The sequence below is a fragment of the Tympanuchus pallidicinctus genome, unplaced genomic scaffold (assembly GCF_026119805.1).
Source record: "Tympanuchus pallidicinctus isolate F22 unplaced genomic scaffold, pur_lepc_1.0 scaffold11, whole genome shotgun sequence".
Taxonomy (NCBI): domain Eukaryota; kingdom Metazoa; phylum Chordata; class Aves; order Galliformes; family Phasianidae; genus Tympanuchus; species Tympanuchus pallidicinctus.
Window position 1 is genome coordinate 13,696,924 of NW_026294627.1, and position 19,693 is coordinate 13,716,616.

At 38.5% G+C, this 19,693-nt stretch overlaps 1 protein-coding gene across 3 annotated transcripts in view; it reads left to right on the plus strand.

Moving 5' to 3' along the window:
- The first annotated feature begins 31 nt into the window (after window positions 1–31).
- ATM (ATM serine/threonine kinase) overlaps window positions 32–19,693 on the plus strand; it is a 58,971-nt gene continuing 39,309 nt past the window's right edge. For 2 of the 3 annotated variants that reach the window (XM_052670887.1, XM_052670888.1), the window contains exons 1-19: window positions 32–138; window positions 2,799–2,891; window positions 2,977–3,089; window positions 4,086–4,231; window positions 4,619–4,783; window positions 7,693–7,858; window positions 8,143–8,381; window positions 9,166–9,329; window positions 9,700–9,863; window positions 11,130–11,501; window positions 12,049–12,243; window positions 12,585–12,680; window positions 13,638–13,863; window positions 15,664–15,795; window positions 16,528–16,653; window positions 16,771–16,860; window positions 17,741–17,912; window positions 19,062–19,261; window positions 19,504–19,586. In XM_052670887.1, the coding sequence (XP_052526847.1) occupies window positions 2,820–2,891; window positions 2,977–3,089; window positions 4,086–4,231; window positions 4,619–4,783; window positions 7,693–7,858; window positions 8,143–8,381; window positions 9,166–9,329; window positions 9,700–9,863; window positions 11,130–11,501; window positions 12,049–12,243; window positions 12,585–12,680; window positions 13,638–13,863; window positions 15,664–15,795; window positions 16,528–16,653; window positions 16,771–16,860; window positions 17,741–17,912; window positions 19,062–19,261; window positions 19,504–19,586 (2,921 nt within the window). In that variant the 5' untranslated portion in view covers window positions 32–138; window positions 2,799–2,819. The remainder of the gene's footprint in view (window positions 139–2,798; window positions 2,892–2,976; window positions 3,090–4,085; window positions 4,232–4,618; window positions 4,784–7,692; window positions 7,859–8,142; window positions 8,382–9,165; window positions 9,330–9,699; window positions 9,864–11,129; window positions 11,502–12,048; window positions 12,244–12,584; window positions 12,681–13,637; window positions 13,864–15,663; window positions 15,796–16,527; window positions 16,654–16,770; window positions 16,861–17,740; window positions 17,913–19,061; window positions 19,262–19,503; window positions 19,587–19,693) is intronic. The other variant, XM_052670889.1, reaches the window with a different exon arrangement.

Genomic DNA, 19,693 nt, shown 5'->3' on the forward strand with positions numbered 1-19,693 from the left:
GCCGGAACCCGCCGCGGCCCGAGTATCCGCTTCCAGGTCCGCCCGCTCGCCTCGCACGCCGCTCCCGGCGCTGTGCGGCGGAGCCCGGAGCGGACGTTGCGCGCGAGGTGCCCCGCGGCCCTCAATCCCCGCCCCGAGGTGAGGGGCACGCACGGCGGGGGGCGCGGGAGGGCGGCGGGCCCCGCGCGTGGTGTGGGGCTTGGTGGAGCCCTAGGTGGGCTCCATCAGAAGAGGGGTGGCCAGCAGGGACAGGGAGGTGATTGTCCCCCTCTACTCTGCTTTTGTGAGGCCCCATCTGCAGTACTGTGTCCAGGTCTGGAGCCCCCAGTACAAAAAAACAGGGAGCTGTCTGAGAGGGTCCAGAGGAGGGTCAAGAAGATGATCAGGGGACTGGAGCACCTCTCCTATGAAGACAGGCTGAGGGAGCTGGTTTGTTCAGCCTGGAGAAAAGAGGGCTGCAGGGTGACCTCATTGCAGCCTTTCAGTACCTAAAGGGAGCCTACAAACAGGAAGGGAATCAACTCTTTGAAAGGGTAGATGACAGCAGGACAAGGGGAAATGGTTTTAAGTTGAGGGAGGGAAGATTGAGGTTGGATGTCAGGGGGAAATTCTTTCCAGAGAGAGTGGTGAGGTGCTGGAACAGGCTGCCCGGAGAGGTTGTAGATGCCCCGTCCCTGGAGGTGTTCAAGGCCAGGTTGGATGGGATGCTGGGCAGCCTGGTCTGGTATTAAATGTGGAGGTTGGTGGCCCTGCATGTGGCAGAGGGTTTGGAGCTTCATGATCCTTGAGGTCCCTTCCAACCCTGGCCATTCTGTGGTGGAGCCCTTGGTGGAGGGAACGGCGGTTGAGGTTACTGGGAGCAGTGAACAGCTGCAGGGCGTTTGGCTGTGTTTTCGAGTGGCTTTGGTAGCCACGCTGGTGTGCCTGGAGGAGTGACAGCAGGAAGAGCAGTGCGGGGATTCAGGCTTAGAGATGCTTTGCTGTTGTTCCTATGGCACAGCCTCTCGATGTTTTAGAAGCCGTTCATGTTCTAAAAGTTACTTGCTGCTTTCTACTCACGTTGAGGAGCCAATGAGTGGAGAAGGCACGGCTTCCCGAGAGCAGATGGTGCCTCACCAATCTGGTGGCCTTCTGTGATGGAGTGACAGCAACGGTGGATAAAGGAAGGCAACTGATGTCGTCTATCTCAGCTTGTGCATTGATGTGGTCCCGCACCACATCTTTATCTCTGAATGCGAGAAATATGGGTTTGAAGGCTGGAGCATTCAGTGGATAGAGTTGGTTGGATGGACACAGCCAGTGGGTTGTGGTCAGCAGCCCTATGTCCAGGTGGAGACCAGCCATGGTTGGTGTCTTGGGACCGCTGCCCTTTAACATGTTTATCAATGACTTAGATGATGGGATGCAATGCACCCTCAGCAGTTTGCTGATGACACCAAACTGAGTGATGCAGTTAGCCTGAAAGGAGGGAGGGATGCCACCCAGAGGACCTACACAAGTTTGAAAAGTGAGCCCATGACAACTCATGAGGTTGTACAAGGCCAAGTGTTGCATTTGCAATCTTGAATATGCATGCATACAGACAAGGAGAAGAATACGCTGAAAGCAGCCCTCTGGAGAAAGACTAAGGGGTCCTGAGGTACGAAAAGCTGGGCTCATGCCAGCAGTGTGCACATGCAGCCCAGAAGACTACCAGCATCCTAGACTATATCAACAGAGGGGTGGCAGCAGGGAGAGGGCTGTCCCCTTCTGCTCTGCCTTTGTGAGGTCCCATCTACAGTATTGCATCACGGTCTGAGCCTTTAGCTCAGGAAGCAAGTTGGAGCTCAGTAATCTTTAAAGTCTCTTCCAATCCAAGCTATTCGTTTGTTCCCAGTTGTCACCATGTCTTTCTGAACAGCCTTATTCCCGGCTGGTGGCTGAAGCAGAGGAAGATAAATACAACAGATCTGACTGCTATTATAATTGCCTTATTTGTCTAAATGGGTATTTCTGTATTCCCACCTCAGTATTCAGTAGGCAGTGGTATGCATCGTGTGTCTTATTGCATCCTCAGCAGCATATGTCCAGTATCACCTAAAGGAGAAGCATGAAAACTGTATATGGTTCCATTTCCTGATCTGTATCAGCATAATCTTCTGGAAAGCAGAAATGCAAAGTCAAGCAAATGCCATCTCTTTTAAAGGAGATGGTGCATACTTTGAGTAGTCATAAAAGGAAAAAAGTTGTTTCCCCATGTGATTGGTACTCAGGCATCCTTTGGTGTGAGGAGCCCAAAAGAGCTAGTTGGTATGCTAGTGCATACCCAAGAACATGAAGGATATTAGAGGGGAAGAGAGTGAGTTTTCGTGGTGCTACCGTCTCTCAGCAGCATGATGTTAAGAGTACTTTTGGTAACAACTAGCTGCTGAAAAAAAAAAATAAATAAATCAGTGCTGTTTGATTGTCTCTGTCATTCTAATCATGGTGCCAATGGTATTTCACTCAATATTATCTGGTCAACTCTCTGCTCTGTTATTACTCGTAGGAAGAAAGGAAATCAGAGGGATGCGAAAGCAATCTTTGCTGTTACTGTCTAGGGCTTTTTCTGTGAAAATTGACAATTCTTAACATCAGATTCTGGCCTCCAGTCTTGTGACCCATAAGACTAGCCCACAGAGGAATGAAGCAACACTATAGTTGTTCAATATATTGTATTCCCAATTTTTTAACTGTCAGAATTAGGTCTGATAGTATATTAGAAAAGGTCTTACTGTTTTTTTTTTGTTTTTGTTTTTTTTTTTCCCCTCCATCTACAGGTACGGTTGTTAAAGTGAACCATGAGTCTTGCATTGCATGATCTGCTTATGTGTTGTCGTCGCCTTGAAAATGAGAGAGCTACAGAACGAAGGGTAACAATCGTTCTTCTGGTATGTATGTCTAAGCTAAGGAGGGGAGTCATTAATAAGTATTTTTTTCCTTGATATACTTTCTCAGAATGAAATTGAAAATTTCAAGCGACTCCTCCGTGATCCTGAAACAGTTCTCCAGCTGGATCGGAATTCCGATTCTAGGAGAGGAAACCAACTCAACTGGGATGCTGTGTTCAGGTAGTTTTCTTTCTTGTTTGGAGGAAAGCACAGCTTTTTCAGTTTGTGGGTGGTTACAGCTCTCTGGCACATCACTAGTTTGTTTATCAGACTTGATTCAGTGCTTACCTTTCTGCAAATGGCTTCAGGCTTCTTTTCAGTTTGTGAAGGAGTAACAACTCATATCAGCTTCTAGAGGAAGAAAATGTAAGAACAACTAAAAATTCATTAAATGGCTTTGCGCAGTATTTAGCTTGCATGAAAGATGCAGTAGTCCTAACTGCTAAGAAAATTGATTGTTAACTAGATGGCCATTGTTCTTGAAAAAATGGATTGTTCTTGTTTATTGAAAATTATTTTGTGCATCTAGTTTGCAATTTATAGTACATATGTATATTGCTTGTGAAAATTTTTTGTGTTGCTGAATTCTTCAAGACACAATAGAAGGACTGTGGCTTATGAATGAAGGAACTTGTGCTGTGAAGTTTGTAGAGACCCACCCTTGAAATAATCTGCTTTAGGTGTACTATAAGGTCAGCAGAGAGGGTTTATAATAATGAATATATGGATGTTATAATTAAGAAATATATAAGAAAGGTAGGCTAAACAAGTTATCATGCTAAAAAAGAATGGATGGAAAGCTTACCCCTATTCTGGGTTCACTGAGAAGACTCCAAGAGAAGCAATCTCCAAACAAGATCTTTTCTTAGTGGTAGTCAGCTCTTAAGTGGGGTCTGGGAGAGGTGGAGCAAGGCTCCACCCCTTCTGGTAGCAGAGGTGAATTGCCTTCAGCTGTGCTCCCAGGGCTGACTCATTGCTTGCCTCAGGTGATCAGTCAGAGGTTGAGGTCGTGACTCAGTAGTTCCCATACACTGGATTAGATGGTCTTGGTCGTTTCCAACCTTTATGATTCTATGAAAAGGTTAAGCACTGATGTTCTGGTTTAAAACTTCGGCTTGTTTTACTCGAGTCGTAAATTTCCAGTTCTTTGATCCATATCTCTTTGTTTTTTTGAAGTGTTCTGAAGAAATATTTCCAGAAGGAAATGGAAAACCTCAGATTGACAAAACCAAATGCATCTGCTTCAACCCAGACTTCCAAACAAAAAAGGATGCAGGAGATTGGCAGTTTAGTCAAATATTTCATCAGGCGTGCTAATCGAAGTAAGTAGTAAATATTCATTTATAATTATTGTTTTGTTTCAATGCTTTGCTTTAACCTTTCATGTTTTACTCAAGGTAAGTTACCAGAGTGGAGTTCATCCTGGTCATTCCCAGAAGTTTATGATTTAAATATCTTCATGTGTATCTGTTCTCTGTGCTCCTTCTCTCTCCTTTTTGACTGTAATTCAGTGTGCTTATCAGTGATATATTATCTCCTCTCACATAACTGTTTTCATTCTTAGAAACAATAAGATGATTCCTAACAATAGTGTTTCTGAACCGTAGTTTTAAGTAAAGTCCGTTATGTTCATTTTACATTTAAATAATTCCAGATTTATTTGGCATGCTGTGAGTTAATTGGAGTCTCATGGTTTTTTTTCTACATAGGAGGACCCAGACTGGAATGTCAGGAACTTCTGAACTATGTCGTGCATATTATAAAAGATCCAGCAAGTTGTGCTGCTTATGGATCTGACTGTAGTAGTATACTCCTAAAGGATATCCTGTCAGTAAGGAAGTACTGGTGTGAGATATCCCAGCAGCAATGGCCAGGTAATATTTTCAGGTTTCACTAGGAGTGTCTTTTCCTAGTACATAAGTATGCTTAGGGGCATTTTAATTGCTTGATACTTTTCCTGCAACACCCTGTTGTGTGAAGTACTACACAAACCTTTATTAAATTATGTTTGTCTATTGCTTGCTGAAACATGTAGCTGCATGTGCATGTTCTCCACAGGGCTTAACATGTATAAAGAATTTATCAGGTGTAAAGAATCCATGGAAAGTGTGTGCTGGAGGTAGCCACTGTAACACTGGTGTTGGTGTGCAGTTATTTAAAGTTATTGGGTACTGACTGGTAGATTTTTGTTACAGTTAATGCACTACTGTTTTTTATCCTAGCTTTGTTCATTCATAGAAGATCTTAAAAAACCATTGATTCACTCTTGTTATAAGCACATACGTTATATGCTGCATATAAAGAAAAGACTAAGAAGTCCCACGTTTACACAGACAAAAATAGATGGAGTAAAGACACAGCATGCAACCTGAACCATGACTGAAAATTCAAACATAGTTTTCCACTTTTCAGAGGGTTGAATTTGACTTTCTTAGAAGTTAATTTATTTAGCACGGAGAAGTATGTGCATTTTTGTCCTGGTTTCAGCTGGGACAGAGTTGGTTTTCTTCTTTTAACTGTTTACATTTGTTTATGTAATAGCACAGTGATTTGGTGGGAGGAAAAAGATATCAGAAGTTCTTCAGTCCAGTTTGTTGAATGTTGCATGCGTAGTTCTGATGGAAGTGTAGAAGCAAAGCATAAAGATACTATCTTTGCATGGTGTTGTGCTTTGGAGTTAGTTTGATTTTTAAGAAGTGTTTTATGAGAAAATACTCTGTTTGGTATCTTGAAGAGAGTTGCTTAACTCTAAAATGAAAGTAAACTTGCAAAGGATTCAGAAAAAGAGTCTAGTGATACTGGGAGTGAAAAGAGGCAAAAAGTCCTGCATGAGGCTGACGAAGCAAAGAGACTGATCTAGAGCAGTTCTGGGTGGTAGATGTGATTGGAAAACTGGAAAGACTGAGAGTGGGATCTGAGAAATTAAAGAAGTAGGTACCGTTCGGCCATGGAAGTAGAATTGGAAGTTGAAAGAGAAGCTGGAACTGTACGTGGAAGCTACCTAAGGCTAGGAGCCATTGAGGTAGTGGGAGAAGACAAAGGGGCTGGCAAGCTGCAAGTAAGGACTTGAGATGGTTAGAACTGAAGACAGGCAGATAGGGCATGAGAGAATAAGCCTATAGTGTTGTAGACAGATAACAAAGAAGGCAGAGAAGAGAAATGGATTCTACTGTTGTGAGTTACATACACATTGACAAAGAATTTGGTGCAGCAGAAAAAGGCAAACAGACAGCTGGTGCTAAGGCTCTGCATAATTTCATTAGATGCAGCACAGTAATGCAGGGATATGATCTGATTACATGATACAGAGAGTCACCTGAGTCTGCAAACAGCCTTATGCCTGCTAGGGAAGAATGTGTTTGTATCCCTTTTGAATAGGAGGCCAGAGTTCATACTGCCCCAGTGAAGGTGGCTTTAGGAGTCCTGAAGGAGCCAAGTTGCCCATAAATTTACCCAGGCCTGCATGACAATGGAACACTAGCCTTTATAATTGTCCTGAGCTGGCTTCTCCACAGTTCAGGAATCTAAGAATCAAAATTTTGGATGAAGTTATCAATGTCAGCCAAACAGTGTATTTAAAAGAAATTTTAAGAGAATTCCTCAGAGGTCTGGATCTTATCTGTCTGTCGAGAGCTCAGTCACTCCAAACTGTGACAACCTGCTCACCAGTAGAGTTGGGGGTTGTCAGGCTCTTCTAGATGATAGTCACTCTAGTGAATAAACTAACAGACTCTTGAAGTTCACTCAAGGGTGATGGAAGTATGGGGCCAGATCATGACAGAAGGTCCCAGTGGTAACCCCTTCACTGGAAAATGTTGTGGAAGTTGGTCATTCTGCATCACAAAGGTTGTAGGAGCTCAGAGCATAACCGTGAGCAAAGCAGTCACTGCAGCTGGGATTACCAGAAGATCATTCTACCTATATTTTTTTTCTTAGAGAAGGCCCGAGAAGTGGGTACTTGTTCATCTAAGGTGTCCTGCCAGAATAGCTGCTGAGATCATGGGACTGACCTTTCTTTCTTCTGGATCTTCACAGTGGATACTATCCTGTCACTTGTGGGTGGCATAAATCAAATAGTAATCAGCGTGTGCATTTGACGTATTAAACTGATGATAATGGCTGGATTGGTAATGTGCTGCTGTTATTTGCAGGATGCTGATAAAAGAGGTGGGTAGGGATACTTAAATCAGCCAAGAGAGAAGAAAACAAACATTTTTGGAAGAGGCCTTTCCCTCAGGAACCTTCTTAAATGAGTGCAAAGCATAGATGCGTGGTTCTGGTGACTGGAGAGAACGATCTGTGCTCTATCTAATGGAAATATGGGGAGCCTAAGCACTAACTGTTCTAATCTGTTTGTCTGTTTCTGCTACACCAAATTCTTTGTGAGCATGTATGTAACTGTAAGTTGTTTCAGAGAGCTGTTATTGTGCATTTCACAACAAATGGAGCCCACCAGGCTGAGCAGTCCATGTAGACTAGGAGAATGTAGTAGTTAAGGGAAGTTGGCTGTGTGGCTGTAGCCACAAAGCAGGTTGCATTCCAGCTCAGAATGAATCTAACTTTACTCTCAGTGCAGAAGACTACATATGGTTTCTCCTTTGTTGCTTTTTTTTTTTTCCCTCCTGGTTAACTTCAGTGAATAATGACACACAGCTGAATTGAAAATGATGACTTCTATATATTTAATGTAATATTTTGTTTCAAGCGTTTTATGTACTCTTAAATATATATGTATCTGTACATAATTGTGTATTTGTGACATATCCACATCATGTATGTGTAGATCTGCTGATACTGTATGGAAAATTTTACCTCACACCTTCTGGGAAGATGAATAGAGTCTTGGTGGCCAGAATAATTCACACACTGATGAGGGGATATTGCTTCCAAACTGATGAGTTGAGATCTGATGTGTTCAGCTTTTTTTCAACAGCAATGCAGTATGTGAGGTACGTTGCAAGTGCTTGTTTGTTATGCTAATTCCTGATTTTAGATAATATCTATTTGAAGTATTTGGGATTAACCTTGAGTAAAAGCAAATAATCCTTCAGATTTATTTCCTTGTTCTGTCTTAGAGTGCTGTTCTAATAAACTCCTCACTCATAACTTTCACATTTGCTGGGCAAATAACATTCAGAATAGAACTGCATGCTAGTATTTACTTTTTAACAATTGTCTTGAAAAGAAATGTGACTATTTCTTCTGAAGTTGGAATGTTTGGTTTGTATTGCAGGCAGGAGAGAAATACTGCAGGCCTGGATCACATTATTGCAGCAATGAATGTCTTCTTTAATACATTTGCTGTAAACTGTCGCAAACGGATTTGTAAAATTGGGGAAGAAATTTTGCCTACAGTGCTTTATATATGGACTCAATATAGGCCAAAAGATTCGTTGAAGGAATCAATAATTGATTTATTTCTTCTCCAAGTTCATATTCATCATCCAAAGGGTGCAAAGTCTCAGGAAAAAGGTACAATTAAAAGCTCTCTGTATGTGATTGCTCAAATTATAGTGCTAACTTTCTGAATTCTGTTACTGAGTCTTGTGAATATTAATGGAAAAGATGATGGCTTTCCAGCGGTTTTCTACTGTAGATTTCACTGAAAATGAGTTTTTGAACTGCATACACAAAGAGGATATCAATTATATTAAGTCCTGTAAAGTTTGATTGTTCTCACAAGGAGGTTATACTAATTACTAAGTAAAGCCTGAAGTCTTTAGATAAGAAGAATGTTAGCTTAAATGGAGTTTAGATTGCCATATGCATTCTAATATGTTCATGACTATTAGGAAATGACTGCTGTAGTTTGAGTAAGTCTGACTTAGTGTATAACACTGGTCAGAGAACATCACTCAGTAATTTGTGTTTGCCTGTCGTGGCCTATTGCAGTGACAGCAACGCTTTTTTTGGAGGTGGTTCCTTCTGACTACAATCGGCAAAGGATTTATAGTTACTCCAAACTTACTCATTGCATGTAGTTTTACTCCTTCCAGTTAGGCAAATAATTGTATATTTCAAAATTCTTCTCTGTGCTTATTACTTTACACAGTGATTAAATTATCTTTTAACTTCCTTTCACTTTTTTACTTCATTCCACATTATAAGGGTTTTTCTGTCAGTCTGCATTTGTTGGCAAGGTTTGTATGCTCTACAGAGATTTTGGCTGTATTTTGTATCCTGTAGGTAGGCTTATATATTGTATCAAGTGGATGGCACATATGTTGTTATCTTTTCATTGTTTTTGCATGTGCAGGTGCATGTAACTCAGCAAAGTGGCAAAGTATTCTACATAACCTGTTTGATCTGCTGGTGAATGAAATAAATATGATAGGTAGTAGAGGAAAGTATTCTTCAGGCTCACGTTCTGTTGCTGTAAAGGAAAGTTTGATTGAGTTAATGGCTGATATTTGTCATCAGGTAACATATTTTTAACTGAATATGATGTATATACTTATGTCATAAATTTTGCTTTTTTAAAGTAATGCTTTTTTAAAGCTTTCAACAATTCCTCAAAATCATTTACTGAAGTATTAGTACTTTTTGGTGTGTTAGTTTATAGCCTTTGTGCAGTTTATAAGTGATTGAATTCCTAATTTGTACTAGATTTCACTAGTGTTGCTTATTAGAATGTAAGTATAAGTTCAATTATATTAAATAATAATATATAATACTAATGGAGTTTTTAAACCTGGTAAAAAAAAAAAAAAAAAAGACTGGTTCAATTTGACAGTTCAATTTTCCTGTAAATACCTTCTTTAATTTGTGTACTTAATTGCTCTTCATGAAGGTGTTTACAGAGGATACCAAAGTTCTGGAAATTACCCAGTTGTCCACCGTTACACAGTCAGGTGGTGATGCACTACCCAGCAAGCGCAGGAGGATTGAGCTCGGCTGGGAGGTAATTCGGGACAACCTGCAAAGATCACAGAAGGATTTTCATGTCGTACCTTGGTAATAACATCCCTACATTGTTTTCCTGGGTACTCTGTGCTTTCAGATTAGTTGTTGGAAAGTAATGAGTAGTGGTTCTGGTAGTCTGGCTTTAAAAACTTGGTATTTTTGGTTTCCTAAGAAATTACAAATGCGGTCTGTTAAATTGCATTACAATATATAAAGTATTAATGCCTCTTATTTTTTTTTACCTATCTTTTATACCAGTCTTTAAGTACATGTTGTATGTGTCGTACAGCCCATGAGGATTAGGGAATGAAGTTGAGATTTACTGCCTTAAGCTGACTGTGTAATTGAACAGCAACCATGAACAGTTTGGCTATTCTAAGCTAGTTTATACAGTTTGCTTTAATACGTTGCCTAAAAACTCTTAAAGTGCAGTGCCTGGTTTCTTAGCTGGTACACCAGTAAAGAGGAATTATGGTTGACATGAGAGCCATCTAAAATGGAGGTGGAGGTTCACATATTCTTCTGTTGGCTGCCATGGGAGAAGGAAGCTGTAGCAGAGAGCATTGGAGGAAGTCAGGAGGTTGTTAAAAGACAATGGCTAGGTTTTTCCAGAGCTTAACAACTCTAGTCCTAAGCTCAAGGAAGTTCATTTTTTAAATATTCAATAGGTTACAATGAATGGTTTTGCTATTACTGTTCCTCCCTTTCTTTTTGTCTTTTCTTGGCAATTGCTGTACAAGATATTAGAACAGTGTAGCTGCATGTGAATTGGGCTCTGAGCCAAGGTAGTGGGTGTGCATTATTCATTGCTCAGTGTTGAGACAAAGTGACTGTTTAGGATCTGACTGAAGGTCAGCACACCATTCTGAGTAGAAAGAGGTAGCAGTCTCCAAGAAATACTGTTGAGTACTGTAGAGTTGCATTCATTGCTACGAGCAAGACTCTTCCAAAACTCATCATTCCAGCTTAAAATTTTGTTCATTTGATGAATTTTATTTTTCTTATCTGTATGGATGTCATTTTTATGTATGTTTCACCCTTGAAGTCACTTCCTGGATCAGAGTGCGTGACAGGTTAATCCAGCAGAAGGGCAAAAGTAATGTTCTTGTCTGAAATGTTCCTACCTCATGGTCAGAAACCAGAGAAGTCAGCTTGTAAGAAACTTTTATTGATAGTAAGGCTAGACAGGCAGACACTAAAAGTAAAAGCTGTAGAACTGCTGGAAAATGTAATGACAATCAAAGAATACATTATTCATTTACTTTTGAAGACACATTTTCATGTTTCACACTACATGCTTCACATTGTGTTTCTAAGGTTACAGATTACAGCTCGATTACTATCAAAATATCCCATGAGTTTTCCTAACTGTGAGCTACCTCCGCTGCTCAGTATCCTGCACCAGTTACTGCCTCATCAGCGACGAGGAGAAAGGACTCCCTATGTGCTGAAGTGTCTTACAGAGGTAGCTTTGTGCCAAAATCAGAAAACTGATTTGAAGAGCACCCACAAGATAGAGCTCCAGAGGACATGGTCAAAGATTTGGTCTCTTACTATTCGTAGTATAAGTTTTCAGCAAATTGAAACAGAGATCTTTGGATTACTTGGAGCTATGATTCAAGGGAATCTTGTTGTGACAGATAAAGAACTCTGGAAGATATTTTCAGGACCGGCATGCAAGCCTTCAAGGTAAAATGAGAAGCAATAATATTTTGTGTCTGATTCACATTGCTTTTTACTATATAACCAAAATCACTCAATTATTCAAAATGTTGTTGTTGTGGTGCAATTGTTGTTGAGAACTATCTACATTGGTGTTTTAAGCATTTGAAACTGATATAAATACATACATAGTCTAAAAGCAGAGATGGAACAGGGGAGTCAAGCATCTTTAAATATTAAATCTGCCTAAAAATATAAAATCTAATTGGAAGAGATGTGGTTGATTTTTTTTTTTTAAAGTTAAAAAGTATCTTCTAAATATATTTGGATTCTGAAATCATTGTCCTGAAACAGTCTTTACAATAGACCTGTAACATGAAAACATGATTTTTGAAAATACAAGTTGTAATAAAGGAGTTTTCTAGTATGCATGCTTATTAAGTTATTTGTGCACTTGATACTCTCCAGACATGCAGAAATACTGACTTTGCTCTAGAGTGCTAATCAAGAAATACCATCTTGTTTTGTGTTGTTTTTTTTTTCTCAAAAATGCCACATTCTTCTTCTGTTGCAGTTCTGCAGTATGTTGCTTAGCATTAGTGATGTCTGCTTATTCAGTGCCAGAAAATTTGGATGTAGGATTGGAACAGAATAGCTGTGAAAGAAATTTGGATTCTGTCTTAAGGGATGCAATAATGAAATGGGTACTTCCTTGCAATTTGGAGGAAGAAATAGAAGAATGTTCGGAATTGCCTCCTGTGCTCTGCAGGTAAAGCCTCTGTGGCATATTTGTGTATGTAAGTTCATTTTTTAATGCAGAAGAATGTCCAGGGAAAAGTGGATGTGCAGAATTGTGTGAAGGTAATGCGTTAGAAGAGTTTGAGGAGTATTTATACTTGCTGGAGGATATCGTCTCAGGGGCATAATACAGTCAACTGTCCATAGTGTAGCAGATGTACAAAGTATGTGTTAGAAGTTTTAAGTGAAAGCTTAAGCTTCTTTGAAAGTATGCAGTGAATCTGGTTAGTGTTTGTGCACTCTTCAGGATTGCAAGAACATCTCTGATTTGATGAAAATGCAGAATTTTCTTTTCTTTTTTTTTTTTTCTAGTGATTTCCCTCATCTTACATTACAAAAAATTCTTGTGAGCCTTACAATGAAGAACAGTAGAGCTGCCATGACGTTTTTCCAAAATGATGCTAAATGGTAAGTTTTTAAATCAATTTCTGTAAATACTTAAGCAAGCAGAGGCAATGAAAAATGCATTAGTTCCTTGAGTTATTTCGTCTTTATGCACAACGTATTTATAAATCATAATAAAGCTTTTGAATTTATAAGATGCTGTAAACAGATGTTGAAATAATCTCTTGCCAACAAAGTCAAAGCTTCAGGTACTGTGCAAAATATCTTACAAGGAATAATTTCTCTCTTCACCAACACAGCTAAATATTTGGTTCTTTACACATAACTCCATTAGGTATTACTGTTATATTTTTTCAAATAATTTTTAACTTTATAAAAATGTGTTAACAATCATGAACATATATAACCTTCCATTCTAGAGGAAGACATATATCTTAGGAATTCTCATGATCAGAAAATCTGTAAAGGTTAGGTGATTACTTCCCACATGTCCTCGTGCTACTCCACCTACGTATCTGGCCTCAGTCACAAGCTCCTTGAGTTCCTTGGAGTCATTTTGTGAAGGCTATTACATCTTTCACTGATAAAGTTCCTGGACAATATCCAGTTTTGTCTTAATGAAATTAAAGTGTATGTAACTTGTAATGAAAGAGCAGACTTTTATGTGTAGAATTTAAAGCTATTATTTTCAGGGTTTTTATGAATATGTGTTCCAGTTATCTACAGTAGGTTGACATCAGCCATCTTAACATAAACAGATGCTGGAATGTGAACTGCAGTAGAAATTACAGTGTATGTTCAAACATTGTTTTCCATTATGGTTTCTTAAGACAGAGATAAAGTTGTATCTGTTCCACGGTGAAAGTAATCTCAGAGATTAAAGATTAAGCAAGTTAGGGAATGTAAGGTGTTAAAGTATTTGATTTTGTTTTTGTTTATTTCTTGCATTTAATTAATAGCTTTAAAGGCTTCTATGTCATATACTGGCTGCTAAAGTAAAACCAATGTCTCCTCTTTAAGTGTGCAGCACTTACAGGGGAAAGAAGAAAACAGTTTTTGGGATGTTGAAGAGCTGTATCTGCAGACAACATTTGATGAAATGGATATTTTCACTAACTTTGCAGTAAATGTTGCAGATAAAAATGTGACTGGTTCAAGACTTGTCATCAACCAAAGTCTTAGGGAAACACTGGAGTGCTGTCTCTTAGCAATGTCAGAAAAGCTTTTAAGTAACTATGCTCCTAAGGTAAGTTAGAACATAACTGTTACATCCTCATAGTAGTGCCCTCAAACATTATGTTTTCAAGGATTTTTCACTCATTTTACTGCCAAATATGAACTGCAAGGATTTTAAAGCTATTTTCAGTACTATGAAATGGAGATTTTTTTTTTTTTTTCTTTATATCGCTGGCAAAATCTCCATGGTTTCCATAAGTATAGAGGAAGTGTGTGTAAAGTTGCTACATTAATCATTGTTAGCTTGTTTTTTGAAGTGTTTCAAAACATTTGCTTCAACTTCTGTTCTCCTTTAATGCCCCCATGCCTCCTATCTGCAAAGATAGCTTGAGTCATAGAGGTCTCAAATAGATTTTGTATTTTAAAAAAAAAAAAAAAAAAAAAGGCAGTGTAGAAGTGTACTTGAAGAGCACGTAAGTGTTTGGAATACTACATCCAGTTTTGGGCCTTCTGGAACAAGACAGATACTTGGTCTGTTCAGTGGAGGCTGTTGAGATAATCAAAGGCACTTGATTCTGAGGAGATGAAGAGGGAGCTGGGCTTGTTCAGCCTAGGGCAGAGGTGGGGCTGTGGAGGCGCTTGGTGTTACCTAGAAGACACAGCCAGACTCTTCACAGTGATGCACTGCAGGCCTAAACTGAAAGAAGTTCACACTGGATACATGGAACATGTTACCTGCATAAGGATTGTGAGGCAGGGCACAACTTGCCTGGAGAGTTTGAGTAGTGTCTGTCCTTGGAGTTTTTCAAGCCCTGACTGGGTGAGGCACTGAGCAGCCTGGTCTGGCCTGAGCTCTGAGCTGCTATGGGACTGGACTGGAGACCTCCTGAGGTCTTTTTGAACCTGAATTATGCTGCAATTCATTTTGTAGTTTCCACTTCTTGAAACAGCAGAATTTCTCGTTTGCAGAAATATCAGGACTTGTGGAAGAACCAACACACAGTGGTGAAAAATTGATGAAAAGAAAAGCAACAAACTTTTTAAACTTCTAGTTTCTTTTACAGACCAGCTTTGATTTTGATACAGTGCTGTGCCCTTGCAACTCAATGTCAAGGTCCTGTAATATTTGGTGAGATAAAAGAGGCAGTGCTGAGGCCTGAAAGGAGGCACTTCAGTTGAGTGTTGTAAAACTTATTCTTGGGTTTCCATGTGTAAAAGTGGTGTGTACACATGCATTTACTCACCTGTTTTAGATACCTGCTTTTCAAGAATGTCGTATCAATCCTCTTAGGTTTCTGTTCTGGAGAAATTAAAAATATTTGTTTGTTGTTTCTCCTCCTTTGATTCAAATAATTTACGTAAGTAAAATAGTTCTCCAAAATATTTTTGCCAGTAAGCTTGCATGCATACACAATCCTCTGTGACATTTATTTGTTGACAAGACGGGTGCTAAGAAGAAAGAAGAACTTACAAACTTACTAAGATACTAAGAGCCAGTGGTAGCAATGTGTTGCAGTTCCTGACTAGGCTATTGTTATCTTAGTAAAAGGTAAAACAGCTAAACAGAACATGTGAGTGATGAAAGCATTATGATTATGGAACATAAAGGAGTGGGAGAAATAACTGAAAGAGAGAAGCATAAGGGCCAGGGAACATGCAGAGAATATTAACATGGGAGGCCAAAAGGACTTGTTGTGGAGATAAGGCAACTGCAAGATGCCAAACACTAGTATGCAAAGCTTTGTTAATTCTGATGAAATATTTGTATGAGATATATACACAAGTGTTAAAAAGAGACTAAAGAATTCTATGTTCTGTTGGAAATGTTTTGTATTGAACCGCTGGTACTTACAATGTGTATTTGATTTAGTCTAAGCTTGTTGCTGTGGAACACCTTGTCCGATGCGTCAGTCTCTTGGTTGGTGTTCTTGGCTGCTATTGCTACACTGGTGTATTTACTGAAGAGGATGCATGTAAATCAGAGTTGTTTCAGAAAGCTAAGGTAAGCAGCAACCCTGGTTGGGAGCAACTTAAAGTGAAAAAAATAACATTAAGTATGAAATCATTTTAAAAGTTCTGTTCATGTCAGCACACTTGGTATTTCCCCTCAATTCTGCTTAAAAAATAAAAAATAAAAAAAACATTTGAGGAAGGTTTAAATATGTTACTGCTGGTTAAAATGAGCAGTCAATGAACTTCTATTAATATATCAATATATCGGTGGAAAGAATTCTGTGAATATTGATACTTTTCTGTATAATCCCCTTTAAAAAGGTAAAATAATTGTGGTGACGCAGACAAAGGATCATTTAGGATAAAAAAAATCATCTCTTCTATAGGTCTTTTATGCAGGGGTATTTTTAAGATCACTTGACATTTATGTCAATATGAAGACAGCTGTGATTGTTTTTGTTATTATCTGGTGGTTTCTCAAATATGAAAATCTAAAACTTTATGTTATGAAGAGGTATTTTTCTTTTGTGCTGAATGTTTCAGACAGGTTTGTGCCATCTCTTTGTCATTCATCTGTAGCAGGATGAGTGAAACATAGTTAAAATGGAAAGAGCAAAAAATGTGCCCATACTCAGCTAATGCAGGCTCTAAGTATCAAAGCTATAAGAATGATGCACAAGAATCATGAATCCTATCCTGTGCATCCTTATGTGTGTGCTGTGTATCTGCCAACATATAAAGGAATTTAACTGATGTATTTTAACTGCTGTATTTTTACTAGTCCCTCATTCATTACGTTGGAGAAAGCATTTCTAACTCAAGCAAAAAACTAAATGAAGATGCTCAGCTCGGCTCACTGAGAACCTTGATAACGCAGTGTACAAAGTGTTTATGCAATTGTACCAAGGTAAAGCTCATGAAGTAATGTTTGCTTCTTCATTAATGAGATCAAAAAGTTGGATATCACATGTATGGTACTTGAAAAAACAGAATTAACTTATTTATACATCTTATTTTCTTACAGAACAGTGCTAATAAGATGGTGTCTAATTTATTCCTGCGTTTGTTAACATCAAAATTTATTAATGATCTTCTGGATATCTGCAAAAATCTGGTAAGTACTTTCTCTGCATTTTTAAATGTGTGCTCTTCTATGAGAGGAATATATGTTGCAGTGTAGTAATTAGGAGGCAAAGAAAATGAGGTACTAATTATTGAAAAAACAAACTAAAATGCATTGAATTCTGTGGAGATTTCTAACTGGAAACGTTTTTGTTTAGCACTTGTATATTTTGAACACAAATTACTGTAACACATGGCATTTAACTTTAATGCAAGTTCAAATTTTAAAAGCTTCTTTTTATGTTATAGTTCCATGTATTTATGTGCCTTAAAACACTATAAAGGTGTTTTTATTGAAGATACTGATATTATGTCTTTTAATTTTCACTCTCTCCCCTTTCTCAGTGACAAAAGTGGTAGGGTGGTGCATAACTGCATTTAGTACACCTCTTGAAATTTCTGGTTTTTGTGAATGTGCTGTAGTCAGGTTGAAGTAGGGAAATTGCTTTGTTTTTCAGGTGAAGGGGAGCTAGGAATCTTCTTTTCACTTTCATCTAGTGGAGGAAGTAGTAATTACTGTGTTTTCAAAAACGTCCTCTGCCTTCCTTTCTGTGTAGTTATGAGGTATGGTGAGAAGTTTGTGCATATTCTGTAGGATTCTTTTTCAAATACTGACTGTCACTGGCACCATCTAAAGCACAAAGATGAGCTTCTGTGTCAGAAAGTTTGTGTCCTAAAGAGAATAGTTCAAATCAAACATCTCATATGCTATAAGACAGACTTACCACAGGGCGTGAAATCTTCACTTCACTGTATCCCTTTTTTTTCTTCATCTGTTTGAATTAACTGGGAAATTGTACTGTTTTTCATTACTTTATGCCTGTGTCGTGTCATTAAAAGCCAACTTTAAAGTGATGTGATATTTTTGTCAGATGACTTTTACTGGAAAACCAAGTGAATTAGGAGAAGTGGACCTAGTGGGGAATGACCCTGAGGAGAGTATGATGGAAGCAGATAATCAGATATCTGATGATCTGTTTGATGATCATTCAGTGACTGACATCAGTGATACAAATGAGTCTGGTGAGATGCAAAATGTAACAGGTAAGCTTTCTCTGTGTCCAAAAAAGTTGGCAAAACATGTAGGAAACTCCTCACCCCTGCCCTTGTTTTGGCAAGTTGTTTTCCTTCAGTGACAGTAATTGTCAAATTGTGCTACTTCAAGTCAAGTAGTAGTTGAACCAGAGGCTTTCTTAGCAGTAATTATTTTTTACTTCTTTAGGGTTATAAATGTATTAAGATATTTTAGATCATCAGGAAAGGGAAAGTTTATTTTATATTTTAATCAGCAGTAAGATATAGGAAACTAGTTAACTTGTCCAACGTCAGACAGTTGTTTTGGAAAAGAAGAAAAGAGAAAGTACTACCTCTCTCTGTCAGTAGATTGTGCTTCATTTTCTTCAAAAGTAGTCCTATTTCACCTCTCTCCTTTTCCTGATTAGTAATTCTTGGCAGGATCAGCTTTCTTGCACTTCTAGACCTGTAGGAGGAAGAGGATGAATTTGTGTGTCCTCTGGGCAGGTGCTTATTGCTTTTAAGACTTACTGATGTTCTATTCTGTTTTAATTTCTTGTTAAAATTATACATACCTTAGTTTCTAATCAGAACTGTGTTTTCTGTTTTATTATTGAAGAAAGAAATTGTGATGTTGCATTTCTGCCAACGAGCTGATCTCTCTTTCCCATCACGGCTTTAGAAATATCTTCTCCAGAAATTCAGTAAACAGTTCTAAAGAGCTTGGGTTTGCAGAAAGTTAGAACTCTGCATTTTCTACAGAAAAATGATAGTTGTAGCCATTTCTTTTAGGTTGCAGATATTAATATAGTGGCAGCTGTCATAATTTCAGTGTTAGGGAAGTTTCGAGTCTGTGGTTTAAAATATATCCTGAATAATGGCTAACAACACAATACACAGCTACAGATGGTTCTGCTGTGTTCTTTGTAGTGCTGATTGGAAAATGTATGGTCTCATAACATTGAAAGTCTCTGATTTATCGTGGGGAGCTTAGAGTTAGGAAACATTCAAGAAGCTAGTTACTGATGCAGTCATCTGCTCAATAACAAAGAAAACTTAAAGGTTGCTAGTACTCTGTGTATTGGAGAACTCAAATTAGTTTCATAAAGATATACGATTTTATTAAGTTATTTTATTAACCTTGTAGAGGCGTTTCTTACATGCTTGTCTCCTTTTCAGGTGCTGTGAGCCCATTAGCTGAAGAACAGTTGACAAAGCAGGATTTACTTCACCTTGAAATTCTGAGATTCTTATGTGTTTGTGCAACTACTGTCCAAATTCAGACAGTGAGCTTCCGAGCCTCTGATATACAAAGGAAGCTGTTAATGCTCATTGATGACAGCATCTTTGATAGCGCAAAGCCGCTGCATCTGCACGTGGTGAGTGTAAGATTTTTTTACAGAACTTCTGCTCTTGTACTGCTTTTTAAGTTGATAATGACAAAAGCAAGATGTTTATATTTAATTACTTGTTAAATAGATAATGATGATCAGGTTCTAGCATGTAAGAGCTGACATTACTTATCCATACTCCAGGATTTTGTAGAAGAGTTACTAGAAGTGTGTAATAGTTTTTGTTTTTTATCTAATTCTTTTCCTTTTTTTTTTTTTTTGTTCCCCAGTACTTGTTGCTCTTGAAGGAGCTCCCTGTTGAAGAAAACCTTCTGCCTGTAGATGAAGTTCTTAAGCTTCTTACACCTCTTTCGTAAGAAAGAAACTATTTAGCATGCATTAGAGTCATTGTAGTTCAACAGCTAGAGGATTTGGGGGCTGCTGAGTGATTCAAGTTTTTCTGTTTTCTTACTTTCACAG